We start from the raw sequence: 15,570 nt of genomic DNA on the forward strand, positions 1-15,570 counted from the left end.
TTTTTTAACGAGTACAACGATTAAACAAACGATTTAAGCTGAATTCTATAAATCTTCAATATTTTTTTTAAAGTTCTTAATATTTTATCTAGTAAAGAAAACTAAATCGGATCGAAAAATATTCTTGACCGATTGAACTAGAGTTCGGACATGATCCATTCCTTTCGTTATAAAAGAATTCCAGCCTTGGGCATGTCAAGTTGTGTTCCACCAGGTCAAGACAAATCATCAACATAAGTATTTTGCGTTTTCTGTAAATAAACGAATAAAAAGGCTACGATATTATTACAAAATCATCAAATTCACCCAGTGTTTTTCAGACATTTCCAATATAACAGGAGAATGATTGATAAAAGAATCACAAGAAACTCCTCTTAACAAATATCTGAATAACAAGTATTTTCTCAATCAACTACAACAATGACAACTCAGTTCAAAAATGAGAATTAATGTATACATCTTAAAGCATGACTATATCTTAACCTAAAAAGCATATCCCCTTTTACACACTAATCGATCTTGACAGATGAGTAGATAAGTCTCGTGAACCAAAAGCACGCATAAAATCCGATGGTGCCCGTTAGCACAAAAAATGCATACGAAGCGATTAGCATGTACCCAAAGTATAGGAGCCCCGAAACCAGCTTAGTGATCTCAAGCTTTGTGAAGAAATAAAATGTAGCGTAGAGGAAGAGGTACAAAGCCGAGGAGCCGGATGTGAGATATGATCTCCACCACCACAGATAATCTTCACTGCATAATTGGAAGTAGCAAAGCACAATGGTAATTTCAGCACAAGTGATAAGGAGGATAATGAATACCAAGAACAGGAAACCAAAGATGTAGTAGAACTGGTTCAGCCAGATTGAGGTGAGAATGAAGAACAGCTCGATGAAAACAGCTCCAAATGGAAGTATTCCTCCGATCAGAATAGAGAATGTCGGGTTCATATACCAAGCTTGGTCTGGGATTTGCCTTGGGATTTTGTTCGTCTTCACAGGATCCTCAATTGCTGGCTTCTTGAACCCAACATAACCACCCACAAAAACAAGTGGAACCGAAATTCCGAACCACATGAGGACCAGAGCAAACATTGTCCCAAAAGGCACGGCCCCAGAAGACTTCTGGCCCCATATAATTGCATTTAAGACAAAGAAGATGGCAAAGACAATGCCTGGGAACATGCACGCAGTCCTAAAAGCTAATTTCTTCCATTCTGCTCCTTTAAACATTTTGTACAGACGGGCAGAAGCATAGCCCGCAAAAATGCCCATGAAGACCCAAAGTAAAAGCATAGCTGTCATCAAACCACCTCGGTTTGAAGGGGAAAGAAATCCAAAAACAGCAAAGATCATGGTAACAAGTACCATGCCCAAAAATTGAACACCAGTGCCAACATAGACACAGAGTAGATCAGAATTAGATGGAGGCCTGAAAACATCCCCATGGACAAGCTTCCATCCTGTCTCTTCTTGGGCTTCTTCCTGAGTCTCAAGTTCGTTATACCTAGAAATGTCACGGTATAGTGTCCTTAGCATGATCATTGCAACCATTCCCGAAAGGAAGAGAACAATCATCAAAGAATTGACAATTGAGAACCAGTGTATTTGGTCATCATTCATTAAAAGATATGCATCCCACCTAGATGCCCACTTCACATCACTCTCCTGAAAGTCGCACAGAAAAATTTAAGAATACTAGCACCTCATAGATTTATATGTCAGAAACTTAATTCAAGAAAATGTTATACAATAGAGAATTTTTTCCAAGTAATAATATCAACAGAATCTACTTAAACACAAAGGAATACAGCCTCTAAGGGTTCAGCTCAAGGTTGCCATTGGAAAATTTTAACATTGCAATTGTCAACCCTACAAATTATTTGAAGTTGAAGAGCTCACCTGGTATTCAACATCATAGGTGAATATTATCTCCTTTTTTGCTTCAACTTCTTGAGGAGTGTTAGAACTAACAACTGTGCGTTTATTATGGGGATCGCATGTTGTTAAACGACTTTTTTCATTCCATTCCCCCTCATATTCATGTTTAATACTGCATTGTTTCAGTATATGAAGAAAATGAATTAAAACACAATACTTGAATCTCAGTCGCAGAAACCTAGAATCAAAAACATTAGAATATGATAGAACTCAAAGGAACCAACTAACCTGTATGGTTTAACCTCAAAACCCACAATTCTAGCAGAGTCAGTTTGTGGATCCCTATGATACTTGACGGTAAATGCTAAATGGTTGTGAATGAAATATCTTTCTTCCTTGCTCTGTAAATAACCAGAAAACATAAGCATACACAGATATAGTAGCTAATTACATCCACAACCAAAGGAACTTTTAATGCTTGTAATAGATATTATGTTTACCCCACTGTATTGGCCTTTGAGCCCAACATGGTAGCCAAGCTGATAAACAGTAGAAGAGTCTTGATCTGATCTTCTAATGGGAACAACAAGGGGGAGGTTGTCCAGTATCCTGTCAAGCGAATCAAAAATTAATTAGAAAGAGATCCTAGGCGACAGAGCAATTAAAATATTGAAAGATGACTTCCATGTCCCAATAAACAAATAGCATACATATTGACTCGATATTCATCATCAATCTTCTCCTTAAACTGCTTTGCAGTTTTGGCATCAAGTGTAATGCGGCAAAGAACAGTACACATTTGTGGCTCTCGCATTTTAAACTACATTAATTAAAGTCAACAAAAACAAGTTAGGCCATAAAATAAACAGTCAGAACTAAATCATCAGAAATACTAATAACTGACCACATAAGGAGAGTTTTCAATTCGATCACCACGAAGCACTTCTCCAAGATTCTCAGTGCTGTCAACTATCCTTTTAGGTGGGCAAAAAGGAAGCGAATAGTATGAATAAGGAAGCTGAGTCTTTATAGACGTCAATTTGTTCACTTTCACCTTCAAAGGATCTCCCTGCAAACCCCAACAAAAGAATAAAAACTAAAGAAGACCAGTATGATTCCTCAGTGAACACCTCCCAACTATCATGACATGTAGTGAGAACATAAAGTGGTTTAATCAAAGCCTTTATTGATCAGGTGTGCATGATGAGCACAATGTAACTAACCACTATAAAGATCACGTACGTTTTGGTGCTTCAATTAATACATTATGTATATTGAATCTCTTTCGAGGATAACTTCCTAAATCTTAAGCAATAATTATTCTAGGTAGCATTACAGAACATGATCAGCATAAAGTACAATCGCAGATACCTTGGATAAATGCAAGAACGGAACAAAACTTAAAAACTAGCTAAAAGAATGCACTCTCAACGTTTTCAAATAAAAGAATAAAACGGAAAAGGAAATCATCATGTGAAATGAATTTAACTTGTTCTAATTATACAACCTAGCTGAATCTGAGACGTTATTTCCATTTCCAACATATTAAATTTTTAATAATATTCCTTCTCGTAGTGAACCTATATGAATCCTACTATTATATAAAAAAATAAACAGAGATCATAGCTAAGGCACGAAATTAAAACCAGATCAACCAAAAAAAGAAGAAGAAAGGAACATAGGGAAAAACACAAATAGAAATCGAAAGGCAACCTTATGGAAGTCTTCGGGAGCGACACCGGGAAGGTAGAAGCAGTGAGCAGCGTGGGCCAGAAAGAGGAAGAGAAACGGACATATCTTGGCGGTCAACTTGTGCATAGATCTGGATCGAGACTCCATTTTGACGATGGGAGAAACTCTCTCTTTGACAAGGGAGAGAGGGAAATTAGATCTGGAAAACGAAAAGAGCGTATATATGTGTTTTTCACTTTTTCCTTTAATTTCATTTTTAAATTTCACTTGGAATTAGGTTTTTGTGATCCACTGTCTTGTGTAAAACTACAACAATAGTTCCTGTACTATAACTCATATTGCATTTTGGTCTTTTTATTAAAAAATTGGGTAAATTAGTCCCTAAACATTAGATGAATGAAAAAAATAGTCCCTCCCTTAAATTGTGCCGTAAAATGCTTAGTTTGAGAATAATATAAAAAATAATCCTTAATATTTACACACTTATTTAATTTAGCCCCTATTTTTTTTATGCCTAACAATTTAACCATCAACCTTCTATCACTAATAAGACACTATCACCACATTTAGTTCACTGTAACGGAATAGAGCTGTAATGGAATATAGTTATAATCAGTAATTCAATTGTTTGGTTCAATGAAAAGAAATAGAACTCTAATAGTATTCTTGTATCTTGTTGAATGGAATAAAGTTGTAATAACATAAAAAAAAACTAAAATGACCAGATTACCCTTACCATAAAATTTTTAGATTGATAATTATTGTTATTGTTATTAGATTTTAATAATATTATTATTAAATATTTTAATTTAATTTAATTTAATATTTTATAATAAATTATTTTTATTTTATGTTTTCTGAAATTTGAAAATAATATATTATATCGAATTATATTAAAATATTTTTATTTTTATATTAAATTATATTAAAATATTTAACGTAGTCGATATTAAAGTGACTCCATCCTAATATTGAAACCTTAAACCCAATTTCCTCTGTGGCTAGAAAATAACTAGATCAGCATCAGTAAGAAATATATGCTATCGCGGCTTCAGTCTAGTCCAAAAATAAACAAATTTTATTTCCAAATTGCCTTTCTTTTGGCATAACAGAAAGCGCAGGCAACCAATAAATCATAAATAGAAAGACATGGTTATGTTTATGAGCAGAACTGGTAGGTTTTCTTGATAGCCATATAAATATTCGAAAAGGTGAGTTGCAAAGTAACCTGCATCTCAAATTGTTTTTCAAAATCCCTTCACTCGGATTCAAGAAAATAAAATAATTTAACAACGTAAAGCTAAAATGACTGTCAAAACATTTTTGGTGATTGCTCCAACCTTTGAAGCTTTATCGATCCCTATGTTAGCAGTTAAATATCCTTCCAAGCTGTTAAGATCAACATCAGTGGCATCATGAACAACAGACTGTCACCTCTGGGATGTACTAGATCTTACCACTGCCTTGAGGAGGAGATTTCTAGTGGGATAAATCTAGTCTCCAGCAAATAATTTATTTTTTTAATTAAAAATCTTAAATAAAAATTATAATTCCAAAAATTATATAAAAAGAACTCTTCAAAAATAAAATAAGAAAAAATCTAAAATTATATCCCAAATGAATCAATTGATTTTTCTTCTTTTTTTTTTTATTCCAGTATATTTTAGATTTTAAGCAAGCATATATATAGAGACTCTAATAATATATGAGGTGTTAGCATTTGATATGCGAAAATAATTACACCATTAACCCCCATTTTCTTTAAAATAACAGGAGAAAAGTGAAATGTTTTCATAGAGAAGCAGGTGGACTATTTTTTCTCTTAAGATCTTAAAACTATTTATAATTAGATATTTGGTTGGGTATATATAGTGGATCAAGTTTAATGCTTGATTTATTTAATTTTCTATATTTAAAATTCATAATTGATTAAATAAACTGTTTGAAATGAATAAATTAATTGAATAAATCAAGTTGTTTTGATTTATTCGATTCTATTTTTAGATTTATTCGATTTAATTAATATCTCGTATAACTTTATTGATGGTCAATCCGTTTGTATTCGAGTATCAAGAATGGTCATGAGGGTGAAGGTGACCCCAGTCATTATCTTCTTGTAGAAGACGAACGGCGAAAAATGTCCACGAAGGTGATGTGGTGGATGGATCAGGTCTGAGGGCGATGGTGGCGGCCGACGAAAGATTGGAATGGATCTCAACGGTCAGAGTGCTTACCTTTGACTTGTTTACTGCCAGATGCTCTTGCTGCCATCTACAACTAGCAATGGATGTGGACAAAAGTGAACTTGGGAGCTGTTCAATTTTTTGATATTCTGGTTTTTTGACGAGGAAAGCTTAAGTGCGACGGGAACTTTTGCTTTTCTTTTGATGTTTTATTTTTAAAGTCTTATGGTTTGCATTTTATTTGATTTTTTTTTCATTTATAAAACATTGTCGTATTGCTTCAATAAAGATATCCAATCTTTATTTAAAAAGTAAATAAAATCTCGTACAACGTTATTGATGGTCAGTCTATTTGTATTCGGGTATCGGGAATAGTCATAGATTACCATGACGTTTTGGATTGAATAAATTTATTTAGGCCCATCTTTCTTTCTCTAGGATTTTTTTTTTTAATATGTAGTTTGTCCTTTTAACTTATTTAAAGGTGATTGGTTGGTATTTAAATTTTTTATTAGACCTATAGTTAGTATTTGAACTTGTTCTCCATCACTTAAGTTGGTACTTTTACACTAACACCGTTAGTTTATGTTGACGTGATACTGATAGTCAATCCGTTAGTAACATGTGGCAGTCTCTTAGTATGCCACGTGGCAAATATAAATGAAAAATACTTTAAAAATATATAAATTAATTATAAAAAATATAATTTTGTTAGCATAAAAAAGAAACTAGACAAAAATTTATACTTTTTTTTAGTAATTTATTATTTTAGGGGAGGAAGAAGTTTTGGGGGAGAAAGGTATTGTAAAGGATTTTTGAGAGGTTTTTTTGAGAGTAATCAAGGAGAAGAGTTATTGTAAAGGCTAGTTTTTGGAGAGAGTAGTTTTTTTAGAGATTAATCAAAGATTAAAGCAAAAGAGGTTTCTTCGTCTATTCTCGTTTTAAGTTCTTTGTTTGCTTATCATTTTTTCTTTCAATCTTATTTTGTTTCTTTTATCCGAAAGTAAAAATAAAAGGAGGAAGCTTATCCATTTTTACCGAAAAAGTTTTTTTTGAGGTCCAGCTGCCGTGTACGGTGGCGCCAACGGCAATGACTTGATGTTTGGTTGGTGACGGTGGTTGGCCTTATGCCGAAAATCACCCACTCTCTCCCTCTCTCTTTTTTTTTTTGTTATTATTATATTTTTTAATATTATATTATATATATATTCTTTTAATATATTAGGTATATTCTAAATTCTATATTACGTATATATATATATATATATATATTACATGTTATCTTATGTATATATTTTAATTATATTATGTATGTATTTTTTACACTATATTATGTACATATTTCAAAGGTTTGTTTAATCTTTTTAATTTATGCTTGTCACATGAAAAACTACCACATGTCACCACTAGATTGGTTATCAATGCCACAACAACACAAATTAACGGTGTTAGTGAGAAGATACTAACTTAAGTAACGGAATATAAGTTCAAATACCACTTAAGTACTTTTGGATAAGTTCAAGGGACAAACTACATATCAGGTGTGATGGGTGGATTTGAATCTTTATTGAACCTACAATTAATTGGATACGTTTAATTGAAAAAACTCAAATTAGAAAACGATGCCCTCCCGTATGATTAATTTTGTATTAATTCAATCTATCCACATCGTTTTAGTAGAAAATCGAAACTTTCAAATATTTTTTGTATCGGAAAAAATTTTAATCTATATTAATTGTAGCATTTTGTTTTGTTCAAGTTTTTGTCACAACTACTATAAGAAGGTGCATCGGTTGGAAGGGGAAGCAAAATTCTTATAAATTTCACGAATACATCTTTCTATGTATATTTTTATAGAACTTCCATCTTATATGTTTAGCATGAGATGCTTTTGTTGTTTTTTTTTGTTTTTGATTTGTTGAATGATGAGTTCTATTTATTTATTTGTAATGTGTATTAAAGAATATTACATATAATTGATGAATATAAAACATTTTAAATCTATTTAATTTCATTTATTTTATATTTTTATTTACGTATATTAAATATATTTCAAAATATTGATAAAGATATACATCATTTGTAGTAGGAAAATTATGTGTAATAAGTTGTTAAGTTTTGTTTTATCAATTTAATTTAATTTGAAATTTTTCAAAAATTAAGTTAAATTGAATAAATTTATTCAAATTAAAATAAACATTAAATTATAGGAATAAATTTTAAAATTATATATAAATTTTAATTTAATATGCAATTATATACATAAATTTAAATTTTGTACAATTATACACGTAAAATTCTAATTAATTCTAATTATAGTTAAAATATATATTTGAAACTTTAATTTTGATTTAATCATACACATTTAAAGAAATAAACATATCTATTTATTTTTATATTGAATAAATATATTTATTTATCTATGCAATATATAAACATAAAATGATGTTATATCAACAATTGTGCTAATAATTTTCAAGAATTGGATTATATCAAAATTTTATATATAAAATTACATAAAATAAAATCAAAGTTCATGTATATAATTACACATTAAACTATAATTTATTTATATTTTTAAAATTTATCCTAAATTATATTTAATAATGATAAATCAAGCTTTATGATTTTTTTACATGATTTAAGAAATGCACTTAAAATTACAAATAGTCAAGAACACAAGACACATAATTTTAAGTGATTTCACCAAAAATATTTCTTTGTACAAACTCTAATTTTAGAGATCAACAAGTGCCATAACCAAAAAATAAAAATAAAAAATAAAACAGTGAGAAAACTCGAAATTTTCATAAAAGATAAGACTTTATTTGGATAAAAAGGTTATACTAATTAGATGATTAATTTTACAGTTACATATATACTCTTTTTAAGATAATGTCTGAAACTACCCATAGCTTCTCCCCAACTAATTATAACTTCTGATTATATTTACTTTTTTTAAGACAATACTTAAAACTATCTATAGTCCCTTCACAACTCATAAACATAAATAGAAAGATAATACAACTCAACGCACTCGAACTCTCCTATATTGAGAACAATATTCATACCAATCGAGTTAAAACTCGATCAAATACAAAGTTGGATAAAAATTTAATTTTTAACGTAAAAAATACCAGAAGATCTTAATGGTGGAAATGAAAACCAGGAGGTGAGGAACAACATACTTGAAATTGAGATCTATGCAACAGTGAAAAAATTGGTGAAATTCTAAAAAAGTTAAAACATACATAATATGATGATTGCTTACAAATGTTGGATACAATTTCAAACTTTTCGTGCCTTCAAATATGAACTACAATATGATGGTTGCTTACAGATATCAGCTATAATTATGCTTACTTCAATCAAAAGGATGAATGAGATGGTCGAGAGAACTTTAACCATTGGATGTTTGGTAATGCAATCATTTATAGTTAAATTCATAAAGAGAGTACAACAGAAGGTAGACTACATGGATCCTATATACCTTGCAACAACTAGTTAGAAGAGGTGAAAGTCGACTACATCCTAATCATTGATGAGAAAGCTATTCCTCAATGGCGTCCCAATTTGGATAGGATTAGTCTGAAACTTTAAAACAGCTGAAGATACCTATGATTATAAAAAAAAAATACACATCCTAATAAATTTCAATCTTATTTAGAATATTTTCATTTTATAAATATTTGTTATATATTATTTTTTGTTAATAGTCTTATTCTTAATCTTTTTGGACATAATCACTAGAACTACCTACAACCCCTTTCCATCCCCTAAATAAGAGGATAATGAATTTCAGCTCATGTCCTCCTGCATTACCAATGCCCGTGCCAATCGAACTAAACCTTAACCAGCATATTTGCTATATATTGTTAATTTGGATATTTTCATCCATTCACTAAGTGCAGATTGCACAGTCACAATATACCTATAATACTTGTAGAGTGATATCCTACTTTTGAAATAGAACTAATATAACGAAACATAAGCAACAAGGAGATCCAAATTGGCACAGCCTCAACACACAATCAAACGAAAAGAAAAAGAAAAAAAAAAGGAATCTTGTAATTGCTTAATCTTCAGCAGAAAATTTTGATATTCAGAAATGAACATAGCATGCAATCATTTAAAATAATAATTAACGCAGAACAGATTCAAAAAAAATTAAAAGTGCAAACATCCATGAAAATGATTTCATTTCCTAAAAGAAAACATAATCTTATTGTAGTTTGAAATTTGTTGATTGCATGGAAGTTTTTGCCTTACTACAGTCAATTATAGAGCTGAAAATGCTTTTGGAGATACAAGAAATAATAAAGACTACAACAAAGTACAGTGTTGTAACTTGTAAGCATATTAAGTTGTTTGATACACAACAAGAACAAAGTAGTAGAAAGAACAAAACTTGATCCAGTGTTGCAAAAACTCAAAATCAGTGTCTTCCTGCAAAAGGAAACAATAAGTCAAGAAAGAAGCTCATTGTGAAATTTACAAACAGGTGTAGGACAAGCAACATGTTGCTGTTACAAAGATAGGGTTATAAATTGAACTGATGAATAGAAAACTCCATTTTTGCAACTAAGCGTACAAGAAACTTGAGCCTGCTAGATTCAGGTGAAAACAAACTCCAATAAAGCAGTAAAAGATGAAGGTATGGTACCAACAAGAAGAAAAGTACAGAAAAAAAAAGAGGGTTTTGTTGAGGGAGGACCATACTAGCTATTAGTAGGCAAGAGGTAACGTGAATGGTCCCATATTCATCGTTTTGCCACTAAACCTGCACAATAATCAATCAAAGCTTATACCTCAACAGTGAATAACATCAAAAGCCACGCTTGTTAATAACATAAATCATAAACAAAAGATACAGTCAGGTCGTCAGTAGGGCATACCACCTTCATTGGTGCCAGCCAAATTGAACTCTTCTGAGAATGGAGGGAGAGAGAATATATGGAACAAAAACAGGCCGAGATATGACCAAAACGGGGAATTAAAAATCAACTCCCGGCACTGGAAGCTGACGGAAAGAGAAGTGAGCACGCAAAAGCATTAGTATAAGCTTTATACAAATACCTCTGTGTGCTCACTCTCTTCTGTCAATTTCTCTGTCCCAAAGAAGGTAAAGCTTTTGCCATATAAGGAAACTGTTTCACTTAGAAACAAAAACAAATTTTAATTGAAGGTACGAGTCAGATCTGAAAACAAGACCAAACACCCATTTAGGGCAAAAAAAGTACCAAAAGTAAGACCTTGTAATTCCACAATCATGCCGTTTTCAGCTAAAAAAAACCCACCCCCAACCTGTCAAGCACAACAACAAAGGGAAAGGAAAAAAAAAAAAAAAAAACCCTTCTTCTCCCTTTCTCTGTTCATTCTCATCCACTTGTTCACTTATCTTTCAATCTCTCTCTATCATGCAGAACGTACAGGTGTCGGTCACACGTACCCGAGTGTCATCGGCCAATTAACAACAAATCCAACAGTTGTGTCGATGTATTGACATCAAATGACAAAAACCCAGAATGAAAATCAACCCACTGTATAAAATGTAAAACTCCCATTGATAAAGAGAAAAAAGACTTGAGATGCAAGTAGTTTAGTCACTCCCCAGTGCATATATATTGACAGAAATTTCAAAAGGGTTATTCCTCGCATTTTTACTTCAATTTTACTTCTTCTTTTTTCTAATAAATAAAAAAATATACTAGTTTAATTGTGTGTTGGGAATTTATTGGCTGGTTGACCATCTGATACGTTTGTTTGAGTTGATGAACCAATAGTGACCGTGAGATGGAAGGGGAGAAGGGGCTTATTAGGAATTGGACTGATTGGACTGCGTCATTTGGGGAGACAAAAGTAGAGCGTATACAGCTTGTTCTGGGCTGAGGTAAGTACAACCGCCTGTAAGGACCAATCAGATCGTTTGCCTTACAAGGGTATAACTGTCTTATCAGCTAAAATTACGACGTGACAATATCTGATTTGTTCCTTCTTTTGAGCGGCTCTAGGTAAGGTGGTCTTTAATTAGGGTTTGTTTTTCCATTTCTGCGATAGATTTTAACCATTTTGGTTGACAATTCCAATTTGTGCGAGTGAGAGGTCGACAATCCTCCGAGGAGGTTGAGATTTGGGCCATGAAGCTAGGGATCATTATCCTATCCCATGGATTTTGTTAACTGATTCATTTTAATTTTTTATTATTTATTTTTACTCTTTTTATCAAATTATCTAAAAATATATGAAAATTTTAACTTTTAAACTTTACTTACACAATATTTACATAGATTGTCATGTAGATTACGCATTAACATTTAATTAATTTTTAAATTTTAATAAAATTATTTTAAAATTTTAAAAATTTAATTAAATGATTATATATTATTCGCATGATTCATGTGTATATCACGTTAGTAAAATTAACAAACTTTAACAAAAAAGGTAAATTTAAAAGTTAAAAGAAGTGAAAATTAAATAAATAATTAAAATCATTTTTTAAGGTTAAAAGTCAAATAAATTATTATCTCAAAATATTATTTTAATTTTTATTCATATCCATTATGACAATTGATAAATTCTGAGAAAAAATATGTGTTTAAGCCTTTCCAAGTATATATTTTTTAAAATATATTTTAGATTTAAATTGATTTTTATAGATTTTACATAAAAATTAAAAATTATTATCATAATATTTGTTAGTATTAAATAGAGATTTTAGTTGTTTCTTAATTAAGGGTGTATTTGATAAACTAAAATTTTAAATGTTGAAAAATTTAGTACTGAATTTTTAATATTAAATTTTATAAGTACTAAATTTATATTAAAAAAATTGTTTGGTAAATGTAAATATTGAATATAATTTTATTGTTTAATAAAAGTAAATACTTATTTTAGTATTTATTCTTTTAATTTTCATTAAATACTTATTTTTAGTATTTATTCTTTTAATTTTCATCTTATTAGTCAAACATTTTGTATTATTTTAGATAGTTTTGGATAAAATATAAATATGATAATTTGAATATCGTAATTATTTTTCCAAAAGGGTAAATTATTTTATTTTTAATAAAATAAAATTAACTTAGTATTTTCTACATTAAGTACTAAGTAACTATCTACCTACTTATCTTGTCTTATTCAACACTTTTTGTTGAAAATTTTATATTAAGTAAAAATTTTAAAATTTAAAATAATTATCAAACACATTTAAAATAATAAATATTGAAAAATTTTAATTTTCAATAAAATACAAATTTTCAATGGTTTATCAAACATATCCCAAGTTAACGTCAAATTTACTCGTGATATCAATTCATCAGAATTAAAATAACTTGAATATAATTTATATTAAAACTCATCGATTCACTTTTTGAGTGAAAATAATTATATAAATAATAAACAAACATTTGTTTGTGATTTAAAATTTAATATCTTTAGTTATACATATTTTTAATCACAAAATAATTTTCTATTTTCCATTTTTTACTCAAATTTTAGTTATATTTTAAAAGGTTAAAATATGTTATAAGTTTATGCACTCTTTATAAATTTAGAATTTTGTCTTTTTTTATTTTTTAAATTTCTCAATATATCTACCATAGCGAGTCCAATAATTAATCCTCTGCATTCTATAGGCCTATTAAAGAGGTTACATACTTTTATTTCTATGAATTTAAGTTATCTATTTCAAGATTTTCAAAATTCAAGTCCATGAACTTATGTCATATTTTCACATATTTCTTTTAACTATTGTTTCAAGCAAGTATTGGCTTAATTATAGATTATACCTTTCATCATTTATAGTCTACATTTATTATATGCCTAATTATCTGTATTATCGACATATTTGATCTGATTAACATTTTCTACATTAGTTTTTCATTAATAAGTGTTTGGTGAAATGGTAAAATACATTAACTCCTATAAAGAACAAATCCAAACATTGAAAATAACATTGTTGGAGGAGCAGTTATGAATCTTGAAATGATTAGTCTTCATTAACCCTAAAATAGACATAGACGATACCATAATTATAAAAAAAAAAATTAATGATTTTGTGGATTTATATTAATAATAAATTCGTATCAATCAAATGGTGATTTTTAAAGTGCTCAATCAATTTTTCATAGTCTTTCATCATTATGCATGAAATCTTTAACCTTCAGCACCCACTTAGTTTTGCAAGTTGCACCTCATTCGTTACAAGCATTCTTTCACCATAATCTAAGAAATATGCAAGCAAATCATTCTTAATAGATCACTCCAACTAACAGTTACGTATCATCCAACTTAAGTGATGTCACATAATTTACCTAATAAATAATCATATAATAACCAATAAAACTACCAAAAGAAAACACGAATCCCTAAAGATCAACCTATGTAAATACCTCTCACATCCTCAAGAATAATACACCATGTATAATCTCTTACCCTGAACATCACCGTTATTCCCTTCTTAAAAACTCGGCTCCAATCATCACCCATATAATACAGGTCTACACCCAACTAAGGTGAATCGTCCTTAATCTCCGTCGCAACATCTTCCACGCTGTTTTAAGTAATATAAAAATAAAAGTCGGGTAGCTTTGCTATCCTAATTATCGATGGAAAATTTGTGAAGACGACAAAACTATGTCAATGGCCTTAAAACAATTAGAAGCTTTGCCATGCTTTTGTCATTTGTTACAAATCAAAATAATTATCAACATACCAATTAATAATTGGGTATGCAATGACAAGATATATTACACTCTCTCAAAAGATATGTTTAGATTTAAATTTTGGAGACGATATTATTAGCAGAGACAGTCACAAACTCCGAATATAAACCATAAAATGAACATAAAAAATATAAAAAAAACAATTATAACTTTTAATTACCGAGCATGAGTGTTTGAATTTCTTTTTCATTTTCTTAATTATCAACTTTTTGACTTGAAGCCACAACCTAGTGGCTGCTTGAAATTGAACATTGATGGGCGCTGGTGCTTTAATCCGAGTCTATCACGGAAAAGGATTATAGGTTTTATATTTCAACGGATGGAATGGATTGATTGAATAAAAATTTATGATCTAATTGATAATATAAAATTAGATATAAAACAAATCATTATAAATTGATTAGTTGAGGATTAGTTTGTAATTTTTATAATTGAGTGATCTAAAAAAAATACTAATAATTTAGTGATTATTTTTTATAATTTTTCATAATTAAGTGACTAAAAAAGAAAAAGAAAACTATAATCAAGCGATTACTATGCTCAATTAATAAATAGGAGGATAATGTGCTTTAATACACTTGAACCCAAGTCTTCTTGTATTGATAACAATATCTATGCTAATCGAACTAAGACTCAATCAGCATAATTACTAATATAGTTAAATAAACAAAAACTATGTCCATTGAGCCTTAATTTAATTGTTATAGGTATTATTATCAGTACAAGAAGACGTGGATTCGAGTGCGTTGAAACATATTATCCTCTTATTTAAAGATTAACGAGGAAATGTGAATAATTTTAAAAATTATATCAAAAAAGAATTTAGAAATGAGAATCATTGGGGGATTTTATGGGAAGAAGAGACCACGCCCGTAAAGCCTCCAATGCCCCCACATATAACCTAAAACCTTTGATTCTTCTCATTTACATCATTACATATAGTTTCTTATGCTATTGCTTTGTTAAAATAATACCCTTTAGATAATTACCGTTATTTCCGCATGTTTTTAGTAATTTAATAATTAAAACTCCTTTTAAGACCATCATCATCATCATGCCAACATTTTACATTTGCCTAGGAATATTAATCTC

At 29.8% G+C, this 15,570-nt stretch overlaps 1 protein-coding gene and 1 long non-coding RNA gene across 2 annotated transcripts; both read right to left on the minus strand.

The window, feature by feature from the left end:
- Window positions 1-247: 247 nt before the first annotated feature.
- On the minus strand, window positions 248-3,845 carry LOC108463726 (transmembrane 9 superfamily member 8-like). The gene is made up of 7 exons (XM_017763627.2): window positions 3,594-3,845; window positions 2,785-2,949; window positions 2,591-2,700; window positions 2,381-2,489; window positions 2,169-2,281; window positions 1,902-2,052; window positions 248-1,667 (listed from the first exon to the last, which is right to left on the minus strand). Exons 1-7 carry the CDS (start codon window positions 3,717-3,719, stop codon window positions 510-512), a joined length of 1,932 nt encoding a protein of 643 aa, XP_017619116.1. The 5' UTR covers window positions 3,720-3,845; the 3' UTR covers window positions 248-509.
- A 6,105-nt stretch (window positions 3,846-9,950) lies between these two features.
- Window positions 9,951-11,425, minus strand: LOC108461991 (uncharacterized). Its single transcript, XR_008277507.1, has 3 exons — window positions 10,651-11,425; window positions 10,475-10,535; window positions 9,951-10,201 (listed from the first exon to the last, which is right to left on the minus strand). It is a non-coding gene; the product is annotated as an uncharacterized LOC108461991 (long non-coding RNA).
- Window positions 11,426-15,570: the final 4,145 nt, after the last annotated feature.

This window comes from Gossypium arboreum, chromosome 13 (genome assembly GCF_025698485.1).
Source record: "Gossypium arboreum isolate Shixiya-1 chromosome 13, ASM2569848v2, whole genome shotgun sequence".
Classification (NCBI taxonomy): domain Eukaryota; kingdom Viridiplantae; phylum Streptophyta; class Magnoliopsida; order Malvales; family Malvaceae; genus Gossypium; species Gossypium arboreum.